The sequence below is a fragment of the Tachypleus tridentatus genome, unplaced genomic scaffold (assembly GCF_004210375.1).
Source record: "Tachypleus tridentatus isolate NWPU-2018 unplaced genomic scaffold, ASM421037v1 Hic_cluster_2, whole genome shotgun sequence".
Classification (NCBI taxonomy): Eukaryota; Metazoa; Arthropoda; class Merostomata; order Xiphosura; family Limulidae; genus Tachypleus; species Tachypleus tridentatus.
The window spans coordinates 37,911,394-37,939,330 of record NW_027467782.1 but is presented as its reverse complement, the minus strand read 5'-3'; the positions used below and the strand labels follow the sequence as shown (position 1 = coordinate 37,939,330).

Genomic DNA, 27,937 nt, shown 5'->3' with positions numbered 1-27,937 from the left:
CACATAAATATGTATGTTAGTCTTTGGCTTAAAATGGGAAAGACTGTATATGTAGTTTTAAAACTGAAATATATACATTGTTATCACTGTTAGAAATCACTTGTACATCCATGTTGCTTTTTGAATAATAGAGCACTTTACGCTACATGTTGCCTCCACTTGCTACTAAAGCTTCTCCTGAAGCTTGAATGTTGTTGAAAGTACTGGCCAAACAGATGAGAATGCAGAAGCAAGAACTCTTAATGAACCATTTTAAATACATATTTTCATACCTTGTTCGTCACTGCTCTAAAGAAGAAATGGAAAAAGCACTCACCTATGTTCAGGTAAGTACTACTTGCATTCAACTTTGGCTTATATTTGCTATTACTTAGCCATATAATTGTGTATTTATACAGCACTTTATTAAAAACAAACAATACTAATACACTTTTAACATAATACTGGTATTTGGCAAATTTAATTCGTATGACAATGTTTAGAAGTAAGATGTTTATGGGAGAAGGAAGGTCAAAGTTTGTAGTCTCTCAATACTGTATGTTATTTTATATCTGCAGTTCCATACATTATTTACATTTTTGACTCAATTAATTAAATACTTAGAATTAAAGTCTCGGTTGTTTTTTTCACATATTATTATATGGGAAAGCATGGGATTCGCTTCAGTAGATTTTTGTAAAAACTTGCACCTCTGTGAGATATATGGTATTAATTTAATAAAATCTAATTTAAACCGACTTTGATTATAACAGAATTTCTTATTTTTAGACTGAGACTAATATTGAGATAGGCAGCTTGTTGAGATGTGATTACCAGAGAATACATAATGAATTACTTCTTCACATCAGCACTCACTATGAACAAGTCTTTAGTGGACTTGCAATGTTGGCATGGAAAGATGAAAGTTATGATGGAACAAAGCCTATTACAAAACCAGAAGATATGGTAATGGCTACAGTTGAAATTTGAAATACTTAAAAAAGTTGCATTACATATCTACAACAAATAAAAAATCTGATTCTGTGCTGTAAAATGTAAATTTTGGGCAAATATCTCAATAAAGATAAATAAAAACTGACATGCTGTATCAAGCTATTATAAGTTTAGTTGGAATTTCTTTTGGTAGCATCTTGACTGAGATTTTTCCCTGTATCTCCTTTTTGTGGACAGTTAATGTTGAATTGTTAGTTAAAATAAACATTATGGCCATTCAAAGTAAATGGAATTGTTAATATTAAGTGAAGAAGTATCAGTAATAACCACTTGTTTAATATATTTACTTTTTAGTAAAATTCTAATTTCCTGAGAGCTAATTGAATAAGTAAAACTACTTAAATATTTAAAAGAAACCTAAGTTTTAGAACTTCATCTAATTAATATAAATTAAAAAAAAGTATTTGTGAATGTTTGGTGTGTAAGAAACTTTTCTAAATCTTTGAAAACGTTAAAAAATGAAACATCTAGGAGAATTCACATCTAGTGTACTTTGATGACAATTTTGTTTTAAATCTTTACATTATAAACTAAAATATTTGCACTTTTTTTAATACAGTACATTATGCAGAATATATTAAAAGCATGCAGCCATGTATGGAAAGTAATAAATTTAAAAGGCTGGCTGAATAAAGTGTGAATTGAGAATCACCTTGAATATTAATATTTCTCAAAAACTTGAGACTTGAAGTATCCAGAAAAATTCCAAATGATTGTTTCTGAGTAAAATTTGTCAGTTATTTACTCTTGATGAGTCATATTGGTCAGTTACTTGTATCTGACTTTAAAAATTCTGGTATTTATACAAGGAAATTATAAGTTAACATAACATAAGTTTAGCATTGTTTAGAGTAAAGTATTTACAGCAGTGGTGCACAAACTTTTTGAGTCAGGGGCCACAAACAGACTTCTCGTAACTGTAATATGGACATGTTTTCAAGTAAAGCAATTTTAATAATTTCAAGCTACGGGAATTGTGAGCTTGCAATCTTTTATGAGAATTAAAGTTGTCAGAAGTATATTTACCTAAGAATTATATACTTAAACATTATATTACAGCAATTATTGTAATATTGTATATGTAGAAAATAAGTACCAGGTATAATTTTTACAACACAACTAAAAGTAGAGTAAGAAACATAACCAGAGCAAATAGCTTCATTAATAAAATAAGTTGGTATTTGTTATAACTTTTGTGAAGAGGAATTGAAATTCATTTTTAAATCAGTAAAAAGTTATTATAACCTTTAATTGATTGCTTTATTTTAATCCATAGGCCAAATTTTTACAGCCACGACTTTTGGGTTTTCTTGCTTTCTTTGATTCCCAGTTGCTTAATGCAAATTTTCCATTAGAGGAAAAGAAACTAGTAGGTGTTTTATTACATGATAATTAGGAAATTTAAATTTATTGCTTGAAAGTTTTGTGATTCATTTGTATATTTTATTTTATTTATCTTAAAAGAAAGTAAAATCAGTTCCATAAAATTCTCTGTATATCACATGTTTGTTTATTATTGGTTTTCTAAGTTAAACTATTGTTATCATTATTTAGTAAAAAAAAAAACTTTATGATCTTAAAGTCATATTGAAAATATGAAAGTGAAATTTATGTAAATAAATATTTATGAAAGAGCAAAGACTCCCTGTATGAATAATACAGGCTTGGCATTGCCCAGTGGTTAGCTTGTAGGGTCCAGGGTTTGACATATAATGCTACTGAACATTCTTCATGCTTTCAGTTGTGAGTTTGTTATGAAAGTAACCGTGAATCCCATTATTTGACTCGTACAGTTGGACAAAGCTCTTATGGTTGAAAGTAAAAGTCTGTATGTTAGTAAGGTGCTGTTCCAGTTATGTATCATTTATCCTAAGAATTGTTGAAACTGATGTAATCATCCAAAATAGTAACTATAGGTTGTACGTTATAAGAACTAGAGTTGATCATGCTGGATGAAGGTGATGAAGTTAACCATCTTAGCTCCAATAAAAGAACAAGCTCTTTCTTCATCGTTATCCTCCCATGAATTTATCATAGGAAAAAAAAATTATAGACTTAATACTGAATGGAACACAGTTATCTATTCACAGAAAATATAGTTTAATTTTGTAGGATATTTGGATATGTTATTTTTAGAGTTAATTAGAGTATGGTGCATGTTTTGTCACTAATGGTCAGTACTCTGGTATGTACCATTTACCCATAGAAGTGTTTCTTGAATATGGTTTGTGCTTTATATATGGAAGCTTCATATTGTAGTATTAGGCTTACATTTAATTATTTCCTACCTCTAAATACATTAAATACAAGGATTGATAAGCTTGCCTGTAGGAACAACACATCCAAATATTGGACAATATTTTAAGTAGTTACATAATTGTATTCCATCCTGTTTAACTAATTGTGGACATTAATGAAATATTAAGAAATTTTGTTGGTTTCTAAGGTTTTTTTAAAGAACTGACTTGCTAGTATTAAACTTAGTGATACAACATCAATGAATTTTTTGTAGTTTTGCAAACATGAAATGTTTGTTATTCTGTATAGAGATTGTAGCAGTTTCTCTTAAGTGTATCGAGTTTTAAAATGTAAACTGTAGCTGCAACATCCCTATCTTTATATCATCAGAAATTTCATTTAATTACTGTTGTTGGACAGGTTTATTTTAAACAAACGTAAGAAGTTTTACCAGTGTCACTGTATGACACTTATGTGCTTAATTTTTGGTAGTATATATTTGAGTTTTCATGTTTAAAACCTGGACACTTTTTTTCATAAAACAAAAAATCTAGAACTTTACAACTGCTCAAAATTCATTAAATACATAAAGAGAACTTTTATATCTAAAACTAATTTTCTCATTTATTTTAGGCATTAGGAAGTTTAAATTCTATTATGGAGCTAATGGGTCCAAAGCACATTACTGCAGTGAGGATGAAAGTGATGGCTACTCTAAAGATAGCTATTCATTTTACTGAGGAAGATTTCCCTCAAATTTGTACTCAAGCCTGGAACACTTTTGTTCATAAGTATATTTTCTTTACTTTGCAATTGCAAGAAAAGTAACTTTTAATTAATCTACTTATCTAATGAAATTTCTTAACTTAAACACATTTTTTTATAATTTTATTGATTCCATAGGGTCTTGAAAATGGTAAAAGTGTAGAAAACTCTAAAAACAATTTTGAAAATAAGGAATAAGAATGACTAGGGCTATTTTTTATAACATTAATCCACAACTGTTTGCAGGACCATGAGCAGTGATTTCCTGGTTAATAAAAACATGATCAGTAACAAAAAGTTGGATGTGTTTATTGTTATTACTTAGTAAAATCTACATATACATCTATACTAATAATGAAATTAACTTTGACATGTGATTCAAAAGCATGCATGTAAAGTAAAGTCAGATACATGCCCTAAATCTAATAAGCTACATGTGTGTCACTCTGCCCTTTTTTTGACAGTTGGCTGGATTTTGTTCCTCTTGCAAAAAATAGTAAAAGTGTTTTTTTTTTTTGCATCCCTCACATTTAGTTATCTTAAATCAACAAGTAAAGTATAGTGTCCCCTCCCTAGTGCAAAGAAAATGGCTTTACAGAACAGAAGAACCAAATCTTGTATTGTACTCTTAGACTTTGAGAGAAGGATGAACCCACCATAAATGTTTCCCTAACTCATGGATTGTGTTTTAAATAATAGATATTATTGTATAAGAAAATTTAAAGGATGAACACTATGTGCTTGGTGTGATTCTTTTGTGTGGTAAGGGGTCTTCCCAGGAAAGGTTTCATATTTTTAGTTTACTTTCTGTAGATGGGTGGCCTGGTGGTGACCCCTTCCAGGATTAACCTGAGAACCAGTTTTGGACGTTTTCAACAGGTGTTGTGGACATTGTGTCAGATGTTGGTGTTCGGATATGATGTTAATGAAACCCTGGTGTAGCTGTAATGCCCTTGTTTAGCATTGTAACGTGTAGCCTCATAGGACTCCATTGTGGGCAGGGTCAATGGGTAGTAAATCTTCCTCTCACTCTTTTGAATTCCGTAATCCTTGAAAATCACCACAACCATCAGATCTTGTAGCTCAATTTTTAATCCTTCATTCTTTATCTGATTAATCCTTAGGGCATATGTCTCCCTTTTTCATTTAAAAGGGATTAGAGTGGAGTATTGGCTTTCCCAAGTCCATCAAGAAGCTATGTTTTGGGGACATCTTTGTGGAAATATCAACCCCAAAACACAGTGAACACCTCCTGAATTTTAAGGCCATTGGGGATATACCCATTGATGTTACTCCCCCTTGCTACTGTGAATTCTTAACAAGGAGTAATTGTTGAGAGTAATTTGAAGAACATTCCTGAGTTGGAGATTCTTGCTTGTTTCCGCAACCAAGGAGTTTCTGTTGTGCAGCCATTTCTTCACTTGCAAGGACAGAATTATGCTGCCAACCAGTGTCGTAATTTTGACATATAAATTGTTACATCTGTCTGCCTTGACATCTACCTGAATTGTAAGGTGTGGGTATATTCCTAACCCTCTCTGATTTTTTCAGTGCCAGCAGTTTTGATTTCAAAGACATCACATTGTAGTTCTTTGACGTGCACATTTTGTGGTGGCAAAGACCACAATTTATATGAGTACAAACTGGAACCACATTGCATTAAAAGTAGTGGTTGTCACCTCTTTTACTTTTGTCCTTGTCTTGGGTGGGTGGAGGAGAAAGAGGTACAGTGTTTTAAAACAGTTGACAACATTTAGCTTGAAACTCAGAAATTATTTTTCCCCAACTCCATTTCAGACATATGCTTCTGCACTATGTACCACTGCTGCAGTGCGAGTGCAGAAAGATTTATTTTCCAACAATGTGAAGAGTATTTTGCCCTCTTTGGATAAGTGAATTGGCAAGTCAGTGTCTACTCCTCACTCTGTTCCCACCATTCTTTCCAGTGATTGCCCAGGTCCAGGTTTTTCAGCCCTGCTTCTGGCAATATGCTATTAAACTTTAATCCTTACCACAGCATTCCCTTGAGGTTCTATCTTCCTCAGTGAGCTGTGCTCTTTTAGAATAGACAGTCTGCCACTCTTCTTTTTAGCCTTCATATTCAGGTGCACTGGTAGAATTGGGTGTGCCATTGGATGTCATTGCTGTTTCCACTGATCAGCCCATACTGCAATAGCTTATTATCATTCCCACTTGTTTATCTTTCTTTGAGTCATCTGAGGAAGGCAGATATTTCCAATTGAATGTACTATCTCTTTAATAAATATCTTTCAAACCATTCTTCTATTCCTATTTATGCATATGGTTTAAAGTACGGTGTCTCTGTACAACCTGCCAAGGTTTTTCTCCAAATGATTGAGAGGGGGAAGTTGTCCTTACTAGGTTATGCATTGGTCACAGCTTTTTAACTCATTATTTTCTTTCATCTGCAACTGAGCCACCAATTTGTGGCCTTTGTAACACTCAAGTCACAATAAACCAAACTTATGATTGTAATGATGGCACTAACTAACTAAACTACCGTGGCAGGTGTTCAGTTTAGAGAGAGAAATCAGAAGAGTTCTCTCTCCAACTGGGGTGTTCAGGAACTTTGTAGTTCCTCTTCGTCCCCTTTCGTGGATTGTTATTAAGATTAAGTGGTGGTTTTTTTTATTATTATTATTTTAATAAATTAATTATCGTTATTATTCTTGACTTTTTGGGTGGAGGCAAAGGCAGCAGTGGAAAGAAAGGCCGGGACCTGTCCCGAAAAGAAAAAAGTTGGGCAGATGTGAACGTGAATGTAATTCATTCAAATTCAGATCAAATCAAACGGCCCGATTCTGGGTCTGGCAAAAAGGTTGCCTAGGTTGGGATCTAGAAATCCAATGTCTGAAGATTTTGATGTGGGGGGAAACGGGAGTGCCCCGAGAAAACCCACTTTCACACGACAGGCGCCGAAAGTTTTGCCTGTCGTGTGCCCTGTACCTGAAAAAAAGGAATTCATGTTAATAACATAGATTTTATTTATTTAGATTCTTTGTTGAGTGGATTGTGATTCTTGAAATATGTTGTAAGGTGATATGTATTTTGTTGGTGCACTTGATAATTTGTGTAGTGATGCCGTTAGTTTGTTTCTATTTTCTGCTTTTAGATAATATTTGAGAGAAAGTTCTGTTATTCTATCTCTTATAGTTGGTAACTTACTAATTTGGTGTAGATAATTTGTTGGCGTACAAGATGGTAAACTGAATGCGGATTTTAATATTTTGTTTTGTTGTACTTGGATTTTTTGGAGTGTGTTGTTTGACATATTGTATGTTACTTGACATCCGTACTCTATTAGTGGACGGATGTAAGCCTTGTATATTTGTATAATGGTGTTCGGTGCGCATTTCGATTGTTTACCGGTTATAGTCTTTAGATATGAAATCCTTTTTCTGATTGATGAGTGTATATTGTTTATGTGTTTTTCCATGTTAGTTTTGTGTCGAAAGTGACGCCAAGGAATGTGATGTTTTTGCTCATGTTAATGGTTGTGTTTCCAAGTGATAGTTTTATTTTTCTAGATTTTTTCTTTGCTTCTTTAGTTTTCTATAGAAGGTGATTGCTTGTGTTTTTGTCGGATTTAACACGACCCTCCACTTGTTGCTCCATGTTGAGACGTTGTTTAGTGATTCTTGTACGCGAGACATGGCCATTACTGGGTTTCTTGAGGTGCTCCAGATTGCGATGTCGTCTGCGTATTGTGAATTGTGTGTGTATGTTAGATTTGGAAAAGGTATGTCACTGACGAAAATTATGTATAGAAGTGGAGAGAGGACTGATTCTTGGGGCACTCCTGCCGTTATATTAAATAATTTTGATATGGTTTTATTGACTTTTACTTGTGCTGTTCTATTGGTTAAAAAATTTGAAATCCATTTGACTATCGTAGGATTTATTTGTAGGTGATTTAGTTTGTATCTGATGGCGTTGTGCCAAACGCTGTCGAATGCTTTTTTGACATCTAGGAATACCCCGATGGTTACTTGATTGTTGTTGTAAGCTTTGTAGATTGATTCGGTGAGTCGTGTTAGGTGATCTGTTGTTTGTCTATTTTTTCTGGAGGCATTTTGAGATTCTGGAAGGATGTTGTTTGATTCGCAAAAATGGAGGAGACGATTGGAGATAATTCTCTCCATCAGTTTGCCAAGACAGCTTAACAGACTGATGGGGCGGAAATTATCTGGATTTGTTCTGTTAGTTTGTTTCTTGGGGATCGTTGTTATGATGGCTTTTTTCCACGTGTCAGGGTAATACCCGGTCGCTAGTGAAATGTTCATGATGTTTGTGAGGTGTTGTAGTAGGAGAGTGGAACTTTTTTTGAGAATAATATTTGGTATTTGGTCATGTCCGGGGGGAAGTGTTCTTCAAGTTTTTGATATTAATCTTTAGTTCGGATATGGTTATTTTTCTATTGATTGAATTTGAGTATGCTTCTAGTGTCTCTCCGGGAAATCCTGGTGAGAATGGAGCTTGGTTTGTATTTATGTAGTTGTTGACATGGTGTTGGTGTTGTGTGTCGAAATCTACTGAGTTTAAATCGCTCAAAGCGGATTTGTAATAGTCAGCTAATAAGTCAGCTTTCTCTTCGTCCGTCCTTGCGATTTTATTGTTGTGTGTGATGTGTTGTAGCATGTGATTTGTGTTTTTGTCTGAAGCAATACTCTTGAATTTTTTCCAGAATTCTTTTGGATTGTTCTTGGTTTTTTCTAAGTTTTTGCAGAAGTTATGCCAATTGTTTTCTCTGACTTTTTTAATTTCTTGTTTAATTTTTGTATTTGTTCTATTGATTTCTGTTTTAATGTGTGGATCGCGTGTGATGTAGTGTGTTCGTCTTAATTGTCTGCGTTTGATTATTAGTGCGTGAATTTCTGGTGTTAGAGTCCATTGAATAAGTGATTGTTTTCTTTTTGATTTAGGAATTGTGTTTTTTATGGCTTCTGTAATTTGATCAACATAGTTGTCTAGTTCTGCTTTGTTATTTACATGTTCGATTGGATGGGGTAGGTATGAGTCCAGAGAGGCATTAAAAGTGAGCCAGTCTGTTTCAGTGTAGGTGTATGCGGAAGGAGTCACGTACGCCACAGCAGGGTGGCGCGGGTGAATCATACATGACATGGGGAAGTGGTCACTGGTGATTTCATCATGCACTTTAAAGTTAGATATTCTGTTAACCATGTCCTTGGGTGCAATGATGAAATCGAGTACATCGTATGAGCCGTTAGCGGCTGAGAAGTGTGTAGGTGTATTGTCATTAATTAAGTGCATTTTATTGCTAGAGATAATTTTTTTTATGCACGATCCTCTGCGTGTGTCTCTGTTACCCCTTAATTCTGTGTGCGGTGAATTAAAATCTCCAATAATAATTGGTTTGGGTTTACGATTAACACATTTTTGAAGGAAGTTAATGTCGATGTCTTTGGTTGGTGAGCAATATATGGCTAGAATCGGAATAGTTAACCGGTTGTTAAAGTGGATATTACAAAAAATGGTCTCATTAATGTCAGATTTGAAGGAATCTTCTATTGAGATTATTTGCGATATTTTTGTACTAAAGTAAGTTATTATACCTCTGTTGTTTTCTGAGTGAGGTATGCTGTGTGAGATGAATCCGGGGATTGTGGTGTTTTGTTTTTCTGTGCAAAGTGTTTCTGAAACGATGATTATGTTGGCGTTTATATGTTTGTTTATGTTGTATATTTCTATCCTTTTGTCTTTGAGATTTCCTTGGCAGTTGATGTGTAAGATTTTAATGTGTTGTATCATTGTGTTGTTTTATTTCCCTTGCGTGAATTTTGAGTGAAAGAAAATGATGGCACCATTTACTATATGCCTTAAGTATGGGTTTACCCTTGACATTGGAAATGGTAACACTGTCCGACTTCCTCATGTCTTTAACTTTTTATGGGCCATTTGCATTTTTAATTCTATTTAGATCTTTTGTACAAATTTTGGACATTGTTTTGTTTTAATTTAATTTATTTTTTTGCCTTTTATAAGACATTCCTTTTTTCCTATTTTACTGCTTGTTTGGTGTAGATAGTCTAGTTGGTTTGTGCCAGTAAACACCAACCAACTGAACACAATGTAGAAATATCAAAGTTGTTTTGATTAACAAAGTTTCCATTTCTTTGTTAGGTGGAATTGCCATAATAAAATGAGAAAGTGCTTAACAGTCATGAAATACAATTATATAGAAACATCACAAAGTCTAAAATAGTGGTTATGTACATAATAATGTGAAGGAAGTTTTTCATGACAATATGACTGAATCTATTTTACTGAATTATTTTGCATGGTGATGTATTTTATGTTTAAGCAGTCAGTCAGGTTTAAAAGCAATCCTTTTGGCAAGTTGAAGTAATGTGTTCAATAAATACAAGTTGATTTTTGTTGCAAACTGCAGGTAAAGAACAGTATTTAGGGAAAAGATGCAAGGCTCATATCACTTGTTATTGCACTGAAATTGAAAAAGTATAATTAAGGGAACATGAAGACTGAAGAATTCAGTAGTACTTATTCAGTAACCTGTTTCTATTGTTTTTTAGCTGTATTGGACTCACTGCAGTTTATTTATTGTATTCAGTGCAATTATTTTGTTACAAAATATAATAAACTTAGTTTATTGGAGTTCGTGTATCTGTTAAAATCAGTAAAATAGATCCCAGTAAATGACAAGTTTTAGAAAAGATGTTGGAAAGCCCTTCATTTTTTTTTTTTTTTTTTTACATTAACTTGCATGAATAATTTATGTGCATCTCTAAACAACAGTTCATAAGTTATTTGTAATATATAGGAATACATTCGTGAAGATGAGAAACACACTTCAAGTAAAATGTATTCTGAAGACAGCTGGTATGGATATTAGAACTTTAATTAACATAAAGCAGAGTCAGTTGCAAACTCTCTCTTTGTTAACCTGAAGATTACATGAGAAGACCAAAATATTCTTCTGTGCTTTATGTTAATTAAAGTTCTAATATCCATATTAGCTGTCTCAAGAATACATATAGGAATACAGATTATTTTGAAGTAGAGAAGTTTGAGTTGAAACTTAAATAAATGTTTATCTTTTGTTTTGTTTTTAGATTAGAAATGAGGAGATTGAGTGAGAACCAAAAGTCTTCATTTTTTTATTTAAGTGTAGAAGATGAAAACTTTGCTTATGATTTGGTTCAAGAGCTAGTTAGGTCTTTCCTAGCAGCTGAAGACACCAGAATACAAGTGAGTGGTTATTTTATACTGAAGTGTGTCTTTTGACTCTGTGTTATTGGTTTTATTTCACATTGACATACTTATGAGAAATGGTTAGAATAATTAGACTACCTATACAAAAGTTGCACAGATTTGAAAAATACTTTATTTTCACTTTACTTAAATTTAAGTTTTTCATTTGTTAAAACTTAATCATTTATTTTTTTTTTAAATTAGTTTAAAATATAATCTTAATTATCTATGAACCTTGCCATTTATTTCTTTCACTATACATGAGATATTAAATTTTTTCAGAAATCTCAAAACAAATTGTTGATCACAGTAATCACTAGATATTCAGTGAGATATGACATTTAGTTTACATTACCCAGTTGCTTTCTTACCCAACAAATGGTTTGTAACATGATGTTCTGAAATATGGACAAACATGTTTTGAATCTCCTGTGGTCTTCAAAATATGGATACAAATGGGTGAAGAAGTTCAGTGCAACAAAACATAAGCCACATTTTAAGGTGTGTTTCCAAATCCTGGACTTACGAATGACAGCAGAATGTGCTTTTATATATTTCAAATACTGCATACCATTTTGGATTGTATATATGCTTTGAACAAAATACAGATTGTGACAATCATAACTCGCCACTGAAACACACTGTAAATGGAGAAAGTTTTAAATCGTCATCAGGTAAATAGAATAAATAAACTATCAAAAGATCATTTGTACAGGGTGTTCAGAAAGTCACTGTGCACTTGTATATTTATTAACAGACATGTTTCAATATAGAATACAGGAGGTAAATATGAATAACAATTATAAACAATATTAAAAGTGACCCCTGTTGGCTTGGATCCTTCTTATTTTGTTTCTAAACACTGATGTCAGTTGCTGGCTTGAAATAGACTGAATAGACATATAATTACAAAACTGCACAGTGACTTTCTGAACACCCTGTATAACATTTTGTAACTCCGTTAATAACATTACTACAGTTGATAAACTTCTGCCAACCTGCATGGAGCCTAAGACAAGACCTTCCAGCTATATGAAGTAGTAAAGGTGTGCCAGGCACCAACAGAAATTTTTTTTTTTTTGTTAAAAAAGAGCATGAAGTGAAAACATAAACTAACCATCTTTAGTGGCATAAAATTGAGTGAAACCAGGGAGAAGAGACCTCAGTGTTGTCTTTACAAATCCACTACTATCACTAGTCAGTAGGAACATTAAGATTGTTCAGGACATAGAATTTTGTGTGGAATCAGCAAATCAGTTTTCTGGGAGGGCAAAAAATATAGAAATGTCACTTTTGTTTCTAAGTGAAATGTATTTAGAGAAGAGAATATACTTCTAAAAGTGAAGGAATTTCTTCACTGAAACAGTGTTAAGCTACATCTGCATAATTTTAGGACTAACAGGTTTCACTTTTATAAGCTCATTCATTACTTACAAATAGACTTAATGTGTTGAAATAAAATTCTTTGTAGACTGATAATGTTTGTATCCTGTGTTCTGAAGCACCCATTGATAAAGTTGCAATATTGCTTTGGACTTTTCATTATTGTGAGTGAAAGACCTGTTGAGCTTCATGTATTTGTAGATAGTGAAAAATATTAGACACACTCGAGATTATAGGGTTGTTAATAAAGTGCCAATATCTAAAGTTTGTAACAAGAAGTAATTATTCTTGAGGAGACCTTTTGGTGTACACAGAATTCAAGAACTGTACTGTATAACGAATCTATGTTGATTGTATATGTGACTTTTTTTTAACACAGGCTTAGTCTCTGGGACTGGCTTTATAATCATTTTGTGTTTGATACAATTTTCAAGCTATTACTTTTAAATTAATAAATATATCTTGATGGAACTTGGTATATTATCAATAAATATTACAAGATTTGTTATGCAAAATATTGTGTTTTTTTTATGAAGTCGTAAGCTTTTCTTTTTCATTTTTTCTTTTTTGCATGTTTCTTATCCAACATTTTGAGATGAAAAATACTTTCATGCATCAGAAAATTTTCAAATTTCACATACAAAATATAACATTCAAAAACTTATCAAATGTTTATTAAGGAAAAACATTATGTTTTGCCCTTTATTTTTTACTAATGAATCTCTGTGTAGGTTTGGTTGATTTTACTGATTTCGTAACCAAAAAACAAAATATGTGTGTGTGTGTGTGTATATATAAATTTTGCCCTTTTCATTCTGGGATGACAACAGAGTATAACATGAAAACACAAATGTTTAGACTAAATAGCTTAAATCTTATAACATTATACATTCATATATATTTATTATTTTTATTATAACAACCTTTCATCCATGCATGCCTAACAATACAGAAGCTACAGTGAAGCAGTGCACATGTGTCATATTACTGTATTAAGTTATATGGAACTAATTTTTACTATCCACAGAGTGACCTGTTTTGACTGTGTTGTAGTGGAAAAGGATTGTGCAAAATACAGTCACATTTCAATTATTATACATTATATACGTATTTACAATACTGTTATTTACAGGTAACAAATATACAGTATAAATAAACAAAATAGTCATAAGTTACAATATCAGTACTGTAGAATTCCACTATAATTTATCAAGCTTAGTAAGTAAGCTGTATTTAGGTCTAAAAAAAATATGAAATTCCAACATAATGATTATCTTTTCTCACATATGTGAACTTTACACATGCTTCAAACCTTCCGCTCCCCACTTTTGGAATTGTAAGATTTCAATGCGTTTCTCATCCGAATCGTCGTGTGACATACTCATTTGACATATGTGGTTCCTTCTACACTCCTCTACTGAACTATCACTTCTCATTTGACAGTGCTTAGGTTTGGAAGAGCTTTTTCTTTTTAAGGTTGTATTTACTGCTCACAAGGTTCTATCACTTTTGGGGATATGGCATTATTGTTAGCAGCTCGAGATGGTGATTCCTCCTTTTCTTCCATTTTCCATCTTTCCCCTTGACTTTATCCGTGTAGGCTTCTGTGCTCAGTGAGAGCTCTTTGTTGACATACTGCTTCCTACCAGGATAAGTTTTCTTTATCCTCTGGCAATCCTCCTCTGTTCATGATCTTTTACCTACTTTTTTTGCCAGTTAGGTCCATCTTTTGTTTCAGTTGGTCTATTTCTCCTGGAATTTGTTCTGGGTATACTCCTATCAGATCTGACAATTTCACTTTTCCCTTGCTTGCCTTTGTCATCCATTCTAAGTCTTCCATTATATTGCAGTTTCCTCTTTGTTTGGGGTTTTATCTTCCACCTGTAGCCATTCTTCACAATTCTGTGTGACTGACTGTTAAGTTTCTATTTATACTTTCCTTTTTCTTTTCACAGGTCTTCTTTTCATTCATCATTATTTTGATCCTGTTCTGTGGTCAGACACCAGGATTTTTTTAAACTTTAAATCCACACTGTACTTCCATGATGTGTTCAATTTATCTTCCATGGCTTCACACATTCACCATTGAGATGGGGTGTTCCACAAAATCACATATAGGTTCATGATTTTCATGATATTTTGTGTTTCATAACCAAGCCCATCCCAGACTGTATCACCCTTGGACTGAATGGGAAAACAGAAGGGGTTTGTTGTCCATCCCAATCATTCCTAGAATTAATAACTCAGTATGGTTTGATTTTTCAAAATAAGATTTTGTGGTTATGTGGTGATACTGCTTTGGATTTCACCACCACATTGTCACCTTCCTTGCTTCAAGTGGAGTATGGGCATCCTTACAACTCCAGTTCCAAATTGCTGAGGTGGTTGACCCTGAAGGCACCCAGCTGAATGAGTTACTCACAATAACCAATCAATTACAGAATAGGGTGGTGGTATTTTATGGGTGTAGATGATGTGATATTCTTCTCTTTATGATAACCATTGACAACAGAATGAGACATCAAGATGTAATTCATCCCTTTTATTGGAAACTGTCATCCTACTCTCAACTAAATGTTGTTACACTATAAGAAGGTTTTGAATTTAGAGTGAACTCATTTACTTAAGTTCTCACACATATTTCAAGTTAACTATCTTCCTAACTCAATTTCCTCCATCTTGGCTGTGGGTCACAGCAATGATTTGTGAAATTGTTCTGGTTCTGTCATTGGCTATCTCTTGTTTCTTGTTTTCTCATCTTAATATTAGGGGTATGATATTGTCTATGGATGGTCCTGGCCCATTTCACAGTTATGAGAGTTGATTACATGCAACAGACATTCTGTTGATACCAATTCAATAGCTCAGATCTAATCCTAGTGTCATACCCAGGAATTAGAGTGGGTTTCAATTCCCCATTTCATGGGATTGAGGTAAAGAGGGTATGCTCTTTATTCTACACTCACATGGATGTTGGTATCCCATGGGCATGTTTTGAAAGTAGTTGATTTACTATGTGTAGTCCATTGCATCCAAGCTGCTGTACACCTAGGGGTGTATCTTTTGTTTACCTGCCTTTCCTATTTTGAGATTGAGTTACAGTATTGGTTATGACCACTTTCTTGCCACATTCTCTCTCACTCTGATGTACTCCTCTCATTTTTTTCCCTTATATTTCACACGTTCCATAATCGGATGAAGAGTATCCCTGGCTCAGAAATGGTCCACTTCCCTTTCTATGATCTCAAGATCTGATTCTTTCATTTCCAAGATATCCTTCAGATAATTTTAAAATATTCTTTTGTCATATCCTCACACTGGTCCCTCCTTGTTATCAATGTAAGATTCTAGCTAATATTGTGAGAGTAGATAATTACCATATCAGAAGTCTTAATTTTCCCTATACTGAAAATGTATTTTCAATGTACTTGCCATCTCTCACAAGATTAACTGTTCTTATTTAGTGTTGCCCTTTGTATGTGAACTTTTTCTTCATGCATATTACAAGTCTTCCACTCCCCTTGAATTGGGATTTGTTTATCAAGGAAATCATCATCCATTATCCTCTCATATTCCTTTTAATACTTTAGGTCTTTTACAGTAAACACAGTCACATGATACCTTATATCTTTCACATTAAACACAGTCACACATAATACCTTATATCTTTCACAGTAAACACAGTCACACACGATACCTTATATCTTTCACGGTAAGCACAGTCACACGTGATACCTTATATCTTTCACAGTAAGCACAGTCACACGTGATACTTTATATCTTTCACATTAAACACAGTCACACGTGATACCTTATATCTTTCACAGTAAACAAGGTTGCACATAATACCTTATATCTTTCACAGTGAACACAGTCACAACGTGATACTTTATATCTTTCTTCTATATCTTTCACACTAAACACAGTCTTGCATAATACCTTATATCTTTCACAGTGAACAGTCTCACATAATACCTTATATCTTTCACAGTAAACACAGTCACACGTTATACCTTATATCTTTCACATTAAACACAGTCACACATAATACCTTATATCTTTCACAGTAAGCACAGTCACACGTGATACCTTATATCTTTCACAGTAAACATAGTCACGTATGATACTGTAGGCCTTTCACAGTAAACATATGGTATTGTGTGTATTTATTGTTATTTTTATTTCTCCACTTCCTAACGTTTTTCTTTCTTTCTGGAACTGAAGTTTTTCATGCTGTGTTTATGACTGTTTTCTTATGTAAAGTACACATTTTTCTTTTTTGTAGGACTGTGCATCTTATGCACTGCAGGAAACCTTACAGATATATACTTGTCAAAGTGGAGAGTTGTCACAAATTGTGAGACCAAGTGGTAGTCTTTGGAACAGGTTTTCAGAAGAGGTTCAAGAAATTTTGGTACCTTTGCAGCACTCTAGGTATGTATTTTATTTTTTATTATAATGAAATTTAGACAGTAATTTTCAGTTATTTTCTTTCTTATCAATTTTTTTTCTAACATTGTTCATTGTGTTATGTTTTTCTTTTATCTTTACTGTGTTATAAAACATTACAATTCAACAGTATTTTAGCATAGTTTAAACATTAAAAACTCAATTTTTTTTAATATTTCACATAAACTGAAAAGTTATTTGAATATTGAAGTTGTTCTGCTTTTAATAAAAGTTAAAAAAAAAGTTCATCAGGTTTTCTGTTATTATTTGATAGGTACATTATGTCTAGTAACAAGAGGACTTCCTTTCCATGCCCAATATATGGGAGCAAACTAGGAAGCACTTTTAAAGATTGGGCCTGTAATTGGGCATCTTGTCTTCTCCAGAAGGTAAGAAGCACTTTTCTGTGATAAAAGAAATGAGATAATTAGGTTGCTAATCAATATTATTGTTATAGGTGATTATTATATTAATTAAAACCATGACAAAATTTGAACTAGAGATCAGACTGTGTAGATAAAAGTATTACTGAAACAGAGGCACCTCACAGTTCAGCTAAACATATCTGTTCACACAGTTCTTGTAAGTCTGAGTTTCATTTCCTTTTCTAATTCAGGAGAATGTTAATTTCAACTATTAAGTAACGTGCACACAGTTCTGCGACATTTGTCACAGTTTTAGCCCATTAGGAGCACATTATTGAAACTTACTCTACAAATATGTTTAGAACATAAAGGTGGTATACACTTTTAGAATTTCTTTTGGGGGGGTAGACTACTGTAGTATCAAAGACAAGTACTAGATTATAATCACCACATTACACTTAAAATTCTCTCATTTTGTCTTTGTATATGTTAATTTTCTGTTTTTAATGGAAAGAAAAGAAATAATGCAGAATAGTTTTTTATAAAACTGCTTTTTGAGAACAGATTATGCCATAGAGAAAAACAACCAAAATCATTTCAATTTAAAACTAACTTTTCCATGCTCATTAGCATGTTTTTAAATGCCCTTAGTTTTATAAAATTTATATAGTTTTGTGTATTTAATTTCTCAGATAAAGCGAGAGAATACAGCTAGAGTTTTTCAGTCATGCTTCATGATTGACAAAAACGATGTGAAGACAGCAGTTTTTCTTCTTCCTCACATCATGGTTAATGTTTTACAAGATGCAAGCAATGAAGAAAAGGAAGATGTTTGTTTTAAGAAATAATATAAAGTATAGAAGTAAATGTACATAATTCTTTATATGACATTTTCTTTTTTCAGAAGTAAAGAATGTAATACAACTGATAGGCTGTGAGATTTTAAAGACAGAGCTTAGCATTGATAGCCATTTGACAGACTTCTGCATCTTCTCTTATCAGATTGGCCAATCATTAATTTTGTTTAGATCTGGTAATAAAATGTTTTAAGGGGTAAGAAAGCAGGGAACAGAAAGAAAATACCAGTACCAGTACATCTGCTTTGATGTTTACAGTAAATAGAAAAGATTCTGAATTGGTTAATTATCCATCAGTCAGCCAAAGGTATTCTGACTTTTGGAACATTTTACTTAACTTTAGTCTTTCAGTCGTTTTTCAGGATGTGAATTCTATTGTGAGAAACTATTTTCAAAATAATATTAAAAGTACTTCCTTTTATCAAAAAATTTTCTTTCTTTCTTATTGTTGATTACAAATCCTAGTTCCATCTTACATATCTAGTCAATTTCAACTTGATTGAAAGTAACATTATTTCTTTTGACAGTTTATTTTGCCAGTTACAACTGTCACTGCCAGAAACAAAGATAAAACTGTCAAAAATGTATGAGTGACCTATGGTCAGATCTTTGAAATTGAGATCAACGTTACTTTTGTCAGTCTAATTAACAATATTTTTGCTAAGAGTATTCTTGGACAGCATGAATTTATATCTAATAATGTTTTTTTTAATAGATATTAAATTATTTATGTGTATCTTATGAGTGCTATAAACTTAACAGTAACATTCAAGAAGAAATAGTTTGAATTATTAGAATAATTTGTTTTTATTTACCGTACATGTTTACTTAGCTTATGTGCACTGAAGTCTTGTCATAGCTTTCAACAAATATAATGTAATATGAAAAACATGAATGTTAAAATAAACTATAATCCACTTTTGCATGTTACACCAAATGTTATAGCATTAAAATACCAGTTGAACAGTGATTTTGATTTATATAATTATATAAGACAACATTGTTTGTTTTTTGAATGCTGTGCAGTGTAAGACTACAGTGTTACTGCAATAGTAAATGATGCACAGGCAGATGAGTTTGAAAAAACTGCATCTAGGTTGAGTCAGGTGTCTAAAGCTCTGTTTGGTTGGTTAAACTTGCTCTTAGACTGTGTCAAATGTCTGTAGTTTTTACTTTGGCACTGTAAGTATACAGACTGCTAAAATAGAGACTATACGAGGATAGCTTGTATTTCACACACCTACTAAGGTGCATTATGCTCACATATAGCAGGAAATGACTTGCTTCTTATTGTGCCAAGAACATACCAAGTGGACCAACAATATAAGAATAGTAATTTTACAAGTGAGCTATGTCTCACCCTGCTACCACATAACAGCTATGTGCTTATTTGATGAGTATCTGAGAGTCAGGTTAAATACCATATTCATACGGAGACATTGTACATATGATGGTGATTCAAGTTGGTGTCGACAGTAATGAACATTGGTAGACTTTGTTTTACGATCTTCTGATTGGACTACTAATGCCTTAAATTCTATTATCCTGTGTTCTGTCACATAATGAATTATGATTTTCATTCTAACTGTGTAGAAGTAATCAGTACATCGTCTTCAAAAGAGGGGATTGAGTGAAGTGTGTCACCAGTCTTCATATCCATTGTTCATGCATGAGATACTCTTGTGAGCTTCATCACATCCTATGAAATAATTCAGAATACTGAAAATGCCCTGAAGGTATTTGTTTTAATGGAGTGATTACTGATGCCTTAGAACTTAATGAACATTCTGATTTCGAGTATACAGCATCAGTGCTGTACTGCCTTTGTTGTTCATGGTGGTTGTCTTACATATTAAGATGAAATCCTCAGAATTGTGGAGGTGTAAAGATGACTGATTTATACCAAAGTGAACTGAAAATGTGAGCTGAATAATGTGTTCACAGCAGTTTTTGCGTTATCATAGATGTTATAAATTACAAGAATCTATGAAATATTTTGCTGCATATTTTAGTAGTAGAATTTTTAAAAGCAAAATGGAATGCAAAATAATTTTTTAACATTGATAATCAAGGTAGATTTTAATCTCACTAAAATTTAGAATTAATATGTGTTATTATAAAAAGAAAAGCAAAACTTTTTTATGTATTTGGGTCTATAGATCTACAGAGAGATTATGGCTGTTCTAAGCCATGTTGACCAAGCTGAACAGAGCAAATTGAAGTTTCATGAGAAGACTGACCTTTGCCACTTGAGTGCCCAGACTGTGTTTTCAATATTGGATTGTTTAACGGTTTGGTGTCATCAGTATTTTGTGATGTTGAGATCTAGTAACCAGAATAACTCCAAGCCTGCAAATAAAGGGAAAGGTAGTTGGAATACTCATTAATTAATCATGAGCTTAAGTTACTGGTATTTTATATTCTTTTTTCTTTGAGAAATTAAAGACTGTAAATATTATAAAACAATTAAAATGCCTGTTCTAGTCATTGATTAACAGCCTTGATTATGTTTTTACAACATAAAAATGTCACTTTGCTAGGAAATAAGTAATGATTTATTAGGGTAATAATTTCAAAATTTGAAGCAGGGTTACCAGAATATTTTCTCATGTAAAATAATTGAATTTACTACAAGACTTTCATCTGTAGAAGCTAGTGGTGGTAATAACTTTTGGGTAACAAATTTTCTACAGTGTTCTTTAAGAAAAATTAATTTCATTATTAGTCTAGCCTGTATTTCTAAAACTGTTGTGTTGCCTTTTAGATTCCTTTAGGTAGAGGAGAAGGTATGTCCACTTAGTTGTTGTTACTTTCTCATTGTGTAAAGCATCATTCTTTGGCTACAGGTTGAGATCCAGTCATATATATTTATATACACACACAAAACATTGTGGTCCAATAACCCTAACCACTAACATGAGATACAGGTTTCATGACTGCCTAAATCCAACCTTGTCTACCTGGTTGAGGCTAACCTATACGAATGAATACTCGTATTCTGTTCCACCTTGGATATAAAAATTAAGTTTCAGGTGAAGAGCATATCTGTTCTGGAGGTAGTTCAGTTCTCCCACTCTTGTACTATTCTTTTCTTGGTATACTCCTGTTCTATGAAGACACTTTCTGTATGGATCATGCCTGCACCAGCCCCTCCACCTTCTTAACATGGGATTCTAGTGTCAGTAGATGGTATATTTCGAAAGTTAACTGAACATGTATTTTCGATAATACTTACCTTCACTGACACTCTCCTGTTCTACCTTCCCACTAAAACCAAATGTATTTCTCAGAAAAAGTGACTGTGTTGTCAGGATGAGATGGTTATATACAGTACCTAGTTAGAAGGCACATTAAAGTTTGTGGAGCAGTTTGCTAGTTAGAACTTGTCTAAGGTATTTAAGTTGGGTATAAAAGACTGAAGTTAGTATTTTCAGTGCTTAGATGGGCAAAATATGGAATCCTTAGAGATCATGAAATAGCTGTAATGTCTGCATAGGTAAGTATTATTGGAAGTGCATTTTTAGTTTAAGAAAGCATTAGTTTCCATTTTTGATACATTACCATCTAAACCCTGAGTTTGACTTATAGTTTAATAAAGAGCAATTGAATATTTTAAATGGTAGTGTGTACACAAACCTATGTATGTCACTTAGGTCTTTAACATTCAAGAGATGTACAAGCAAGTCATCATGTTCTTTCAAGAGCTGTAGTTTGTGACAGGACCTTTTCATCCATGTAGCAAGTGTATAGTTATACTGTGACCTAATCTGGTGCATTATATTCAGTACTGTGTGGTCTAACTTTCATGCAGTATTAAGGACTTAACAATGTTTAATCCTTTTACAATGGGTCATGGATCAAAGGCCATCTTGTTGTGTTTGTTGACTTGCATTCAAGATTGTATTGAACAAATATTTTATGAATTTATGTCAGTAAGTTTGGAATCAAATTGTAGATTATAATTTTACTATTTAATGTTATGTGTGAGTTAATTTCTTAGTTTAAAAATAAGTATTAAAAGAACATAAATATTGATTTTAGTGAGTCACATGTTATGTTTAATGCTGCACAGTTTAAAATTAGATGTTTGTGGTGTCAAAATACTAAGTTCACAGTTTCATACAAATTAGGAACTCAGATTACTAACTTTGACAAGCTAGAATATAAAATAAAAAAGGTATGAGGTCTTTAACACAGTGGGCTCTATTCAACTCTTTCCAATTTTTGAAACAGTCCATTATATACTCTTACTACAGTATATGACATGTGAAAAACCAATCAGTAGCTTAAGATGTTCCTAAAGTGGTTTTTTAGCTATTTTAATCTTTGAAAAAGCTAGTGTTCTTTCAATCTAAGTTTTCAAGGAGTTGTGTCTGCTCATAGTTTCATATATTTTAAAATTGATATAAATCTAGTTACTAAGTGGAATTCTATGGTATCAGTGTAGTTACTTATGATTTTTTGGTTATTCAACTGTATGTATAAAACCTAAAAAAAAATTGTTTGATATCCTCCACTTCTGAAATTTCAAAAGGCTCAGCAACTTATGTCCAGCAACAACCAAGTACAGAGATCGTAGAGAGAAGAGATAATTGTTTGCGTTTCCCATTTTTTTTTCTATATTTTAAGAAAAGTTTAATAATTTATTTCTAAATAGTCATAATGTATATACATATATATAATGTATAATAATTTAAATGTGTCTGTATATTACAAAATACTAGTCCACTAAAACACAGCTAAGACAGAAAAGACTAAAGGTCAGTTTTATGTTACTGGATATGTAATATGAGAGCACCAGATCAATGCAAGTTGCACAATGCTAGCTAGGCATGACTGGAAGGTCAGTAACATAATAAATATATATGTAACATATAGCATTATGAGACTTAGTCTACTTAAACTAAACATTTGTATTTTCATGTTACAATATGTCATCATCATAGCACTAAAAAAATAAAATTATTTATTTCCTAATTTTTTAATGATAGTTACAAAGCTAGTTAAGTGACAGACCCCACACCTGGAGTGTAGAAAATAACATAATGTATAAAGTTTCGCTGAAATCAAACATCTGAAATATATTTAGGAAGTTTTAGAGATTATGCAAATAATATTTGAGATTTTTGGGATGAAGAACAGTTTTTTAACTCATAACATGAAATCACTTTGCACTCATACTAGTAATGAAACAGACTCAATTTTCACAAACAGATCTTTTATAAAAATAGTTCATGAAACATCTGATTTTTGGATAAAAAATACTTAAATCTGTACTAATGTCTACCAGATTTTGTGAAGGTACATGTGCTGTATCAAAAGTTATAGTACAAATACTTAATGTGTGCAAATGTGTAGATGAACTTGTATATTATACTGAGTCTGTAGCAAAAGGGCTAAATGACTGCTAGTTATCATAATTTTTTCCTGATCTGTCTCTAGCAAAAGCTATCCTTCATATATAAAATGAAGTAGCATGTATAAACTCTCTGTTACACCTTATTCATTGATATTTGTATGTAACTTCTAAAAATATGTAACCTGTAAACTTTAGAACTACATTGATAATGAAGAGAAATTTGTCTCTGTATGTGGCTTATGTACTTGTATTGTATATTGTGTCTTCAACTTGATTCACGGATGAAAACTTTGACTGCATTTGACAGAAACAAGATATGTCAGCAGTCTCATTTGAAACAACTGATAAGCTGACAATTTTGCAGATTTTGGTTTAAAGTGGAGAAACTATAGAATGATGTGTTGGAGCTTTCATCCTGAAAGGAAGCAAATGTGATGATTGTTATGGTATAAATAAAACCAGAATTTACAAAATATTCGATTTCTCAAAACAAGCAAAGTAAGTTGCAGTTTAATAATAAAATGACCTTGTGGAAACCACCAAAATGTGTTGCCAACTTGCCCTTGAAAGTAGAAATTCAGCTAAGAAATGATGGCAGAGTTTCAATGTTGAATTCATTTGCAATTTTTCAGTTTCTGTGCCACATCTCCTTTAGCTCTATATATATATCAACATACTCCATGAAATGCTTCAGTTCATTGTAGAGTCAAATTATTGCAACATCAGTATTTTGGGATTCATCTTTAGTGGTTTTTTATTGTTTTTCTGATAAGCTTCAAAGATCTGAAGTTGTTTACATGTACAATCTGTACTATTATAGTTCATTCAAACTTTGCTGCTTTCAACATCTGTTTTGTAACTGATATCAACTTCTGTTTAGAACTTTATTGTTAAAATAATAGATAAAATTCCAAATTATTGTGCTGTGACCAATTTTCTTTTGACTTGATGGATGCTGTTAAGATTTTGTTATTGACAAATAAAAACCCATAATTACACATTTTTGCAAGGTGACCTGTTTTTCTTGGACCTGACAGAAATTTTTGTGATTCTATTCTTTACATAATAAGACATGGTTTGTAATTATTGGTGACCTAATGGAGGTCTTATGGGTTTTGTTCTTGACAGAATAAAAAACGATTCTTAGTTGTTGAGATGTAATCTGCTACTAGGACCTCAAGATGGCTGTTTTGGTTCTGTTGTTAACAGAATAGAATTATTCTCAGTTATTGAGATGTGACCCATTACTAAGACCTCATGATGACTGTTGTGGTTTTGTATATTCATAAGCTCATGCATAGAATGAATACACCAACTTTCCTTAATCTATAATAAATGTTTTACATGTAAAGACAATGTATTTTTCGTTTTTTGTGATTTGCTTTTGCTAATGCATGAATTGACAAAGTTGTTATTTCTCTTGTGGACCCACATAATGATCCCAACTATAAGTCTGTTTATGACTTCCTGAAGAGTTGGCTTTCTTGCAGGTAAATAATTTTGAAATGATATCTCTTGTAATTTTGTATAATAAAATATTAATACTACTAAGATTACATCACATGCCAGAATATTCTGTTTGATTTCAAATGACAAAATAATAGTTTAAGGAAAACAATAGATATTGGTAATTTTGCATTGAAACAGATTTTAAGTGTGAATCTGCAGTGTGTGTTATGTGAAGTTGCAATATTCATGAGATGAATAGAAACCAAACTGTGTAAAGTTTAATACTTACAATCTTTCAATGAGCTAATTGTATAATAAAATTCTGGGCTTGTACCTCAAACTCAGATTTGTGCTATAACTTTTGCTACTGTCAGACTTACATCTTCTGTAGTACAACTTTACATGCACATATACATAAAATTATAGCTCTCAAAGAATATTTTCAGAGTACTCATGTTAAAATGTTTTTATTTTTTATTGTCTACACCTTTTCTCCTGATAATTTGGTTATTTGGTTCATATCAACAAAATTTCCCATTATTTCAATGGTACTGTCACAGGGCAGACTCAGTGTACCTTATTTCTGATCCTGTGCCTCTCCTTACCTGTTAATGAACTTCAGAATCACTCTTTATAAGAATAAGGAATCTAAGAATATTCAGTATTCAAATGAAAAAAATGTTTTTATATATATATAGGATGAATGCATTGTTTTTTACTACTACTTTTTTCAGTTGTGATCAGTATGCATATATTTTTTTGTCTTAGAAACTGTACATTCTCCTTGATGAACCAGATGGAGTGGCAGGAGAAGCAGCATCTCGCCAAGAAGACCTCACACTTCATGATTTGATTCTAGGTCATGAAGCAACTGGTATGTAAAAGTAAATATTTCTTTATGTATGTAACTGTTAACCCTTTCCAGATGGGTCATGGGTCAAAGGCCACATCATTGCACTTGTCAACTTACATTCAAAATTTTATTGAACTACTATTTTATAACTTTATCTTCTTAAGTTTGGTATCAAACTGTATGTTAATATTTAAATTTTCATATTATACGTTATTTAAAAAGACACCTAAACATCGATTTTTGTGTGTCATGATGTGTTTAATATATGTGTTTTTATCTGATTTTTGAGTTATATGTGAACTTTTAAATTTGGTTATTTGTTAGTAATTCAAATTAGCATATACTAAGGTAATTAGAGAACTGATTTTGTGGTCTTTATTTACTGAGTACTAACTTAAACATAATTAAATTTTATCCTGTGTGTAGTATTATCTACTAATTGATTTGTTCCCAGTTGGTACAGCAGTAAGTTTATAGATTTACAATGCTAAAATCAGGGGTTCAATTCCCCTCGGTAGACTCAGCAGATAGCCAGATGTGGCTTTGCTATAAGAAAACATACACACACACACACACACTAATTGATTTTTGTTGTTTTTTATAAACTGGTAAGTCTATAACCTAGTTATTTTTGGTGAATTTCTGTTTTCTCAATCACTATGATTTTCTTTTACACAGATATACTATCCATTTATTTTATTAATTCAAGCTATGCTATTTTTATTAATCTATTCTATTGCATTGTATCCAACATAAACTTTATACAATTATACACTTGTGCTTTTAATGTTTTAAAAAGTTGTCCAAAGATGATGAGAAGTCTTCATGACAACACTGGTATTACTGATGATGATCTTTTTGCTTCCAGCATCTCTCTTCATCCTCAGATAACTTAACGCTGGGTGTACAAGCTAAAGAGGCATATTGAAAACTTCTTAAACAGCTTACCTGTTTGCTGTGGATGGACATACTTTGTCAGCATTCAAAACTCTAGTAAAGTGTAAAAGCAAAATGGGGTACAGTTGATTTCAGATCTTGATAATGCCAATAGAAAGAAATAATTAATTAACATTATTGTTGAAGCCATTCAAGTTGCAGTACTTTTATGCAATGCTTAGTTGTGGTAGTTACACATGAAAACTGGCTCTAAAAATAAACAAACTGATTTTTGCTAAAGCAGTGAAGCAATGTTTTACAGTTTATTTCTGTTGTTGCCTTACAGAACATTGGGAGCTTTGGCGATGTAGGTACAAGTAATCTAAAGAGGATTATTGGTGATGGACTTAAAGATGATGGAAATGTTTTAATTCCATCAAAGAAATATGCTTACATGCTAATTTTAGCTACAGCTTATGAAGTCTCTTTTGACAAATCCTGTTTTTTTAAATATTGCCTTTTGAATTAAGAACTTAAAACTTGTATACTGTTATAATATGCATTATTAGCTGAGCTGTTTATGCTATTCTAATTGTTATAACAAATTAATTAAATTTTGATTGTGAGACACTAAGATCTTGTGTCATGCCAAGTAAGTAATACTTTTGGCGATCTGTTTATCTTTTTCAGAACAAGCATCATAGTGTGAGGATTGACATTTGCTCAGTAGGTAATACCCTCTTCTCTAACTCATTTTCCATCGCATCAAGAGTTATGTGACTTTAGTCTTAAAGACAAAAAGCAGAAGACTTTCAAAACGTTGTCCTCTACACTTGTGTCTCCACAACAGGCAGTAGCTATCAATTCTACAAAGTTTCATCAAGATCAAATTGCTGAATTTCAAATTCTGTTATCATGTTTGATAGGTCAACTACAAGATGCATTTTCCTGTTATGAAAGAGCTGTAAAAGTTAAACCAGACACAATTAGTCACCATCAGGGTCTTCTTCGATGCTTGATGGGTTTAGATCAGTCAAACACAGCACTTACCTATGCTACTGGTCTTGTAAATGAGAGGTTTGTGTTTGTTTGTTTTATG

At 32.3% G+C, this 27,937-nt stretch overlaps 1 protein-coding gene across 7 annotated transcripts; it reads left to right on the top strand.

Annotated features, from left to right (window-relative positions):
- The first annotated feature begins 54 nt into the window (after positions 1-54).
- LOC143242136 (serine/threonine-protein kinase ATR-like) lies at positions 55-27,915 on the top strand. Of its 7 annotated transcripts, none has more exons than XM_076485438.1 (11): positions 55-326; positions 769-945; positions 2,270-2,362; positions 3,865-4,022; positions 11,109-11,244; positions 16,916-17,064; positions 17,354-17,468; positions 18,137-18,274; positions 20,461-20,668; positions 25,878-25,993; positions 27,529-27,879. In XM_076485438.1, exons 1-10 carry the CDS (start codon positions 189-191, stop codon positions 25,895-25,897), a joined length of 1,332 nt encoding a protein of 443 aa, XP_076341553.1. In that variant the 5' UTR covers positions 55-188; the 3' UTR covers positions 25,898-25,993; positions 27,529-27,879. The 7 variants fall into 7 exon arrangements, with proteins under 7 accessions (XP_076341553.1, XP_076341554.1, XP_076341552.1 ...); XM_076485439.1 differs by lacking the exon at positions 27,529-27,879 and adding an exon at positions 26,831-26,947 and having other exon boundaries at positions 25,878-25,983; XM_076485437.1 differs by having other exon boundaries at positions 56-326; positions 25,878-25,983; positions 27,765-27,915.
- The last annotated feature ends 22 nt before the right edge of the window (positions 27,916-27,937 follow it).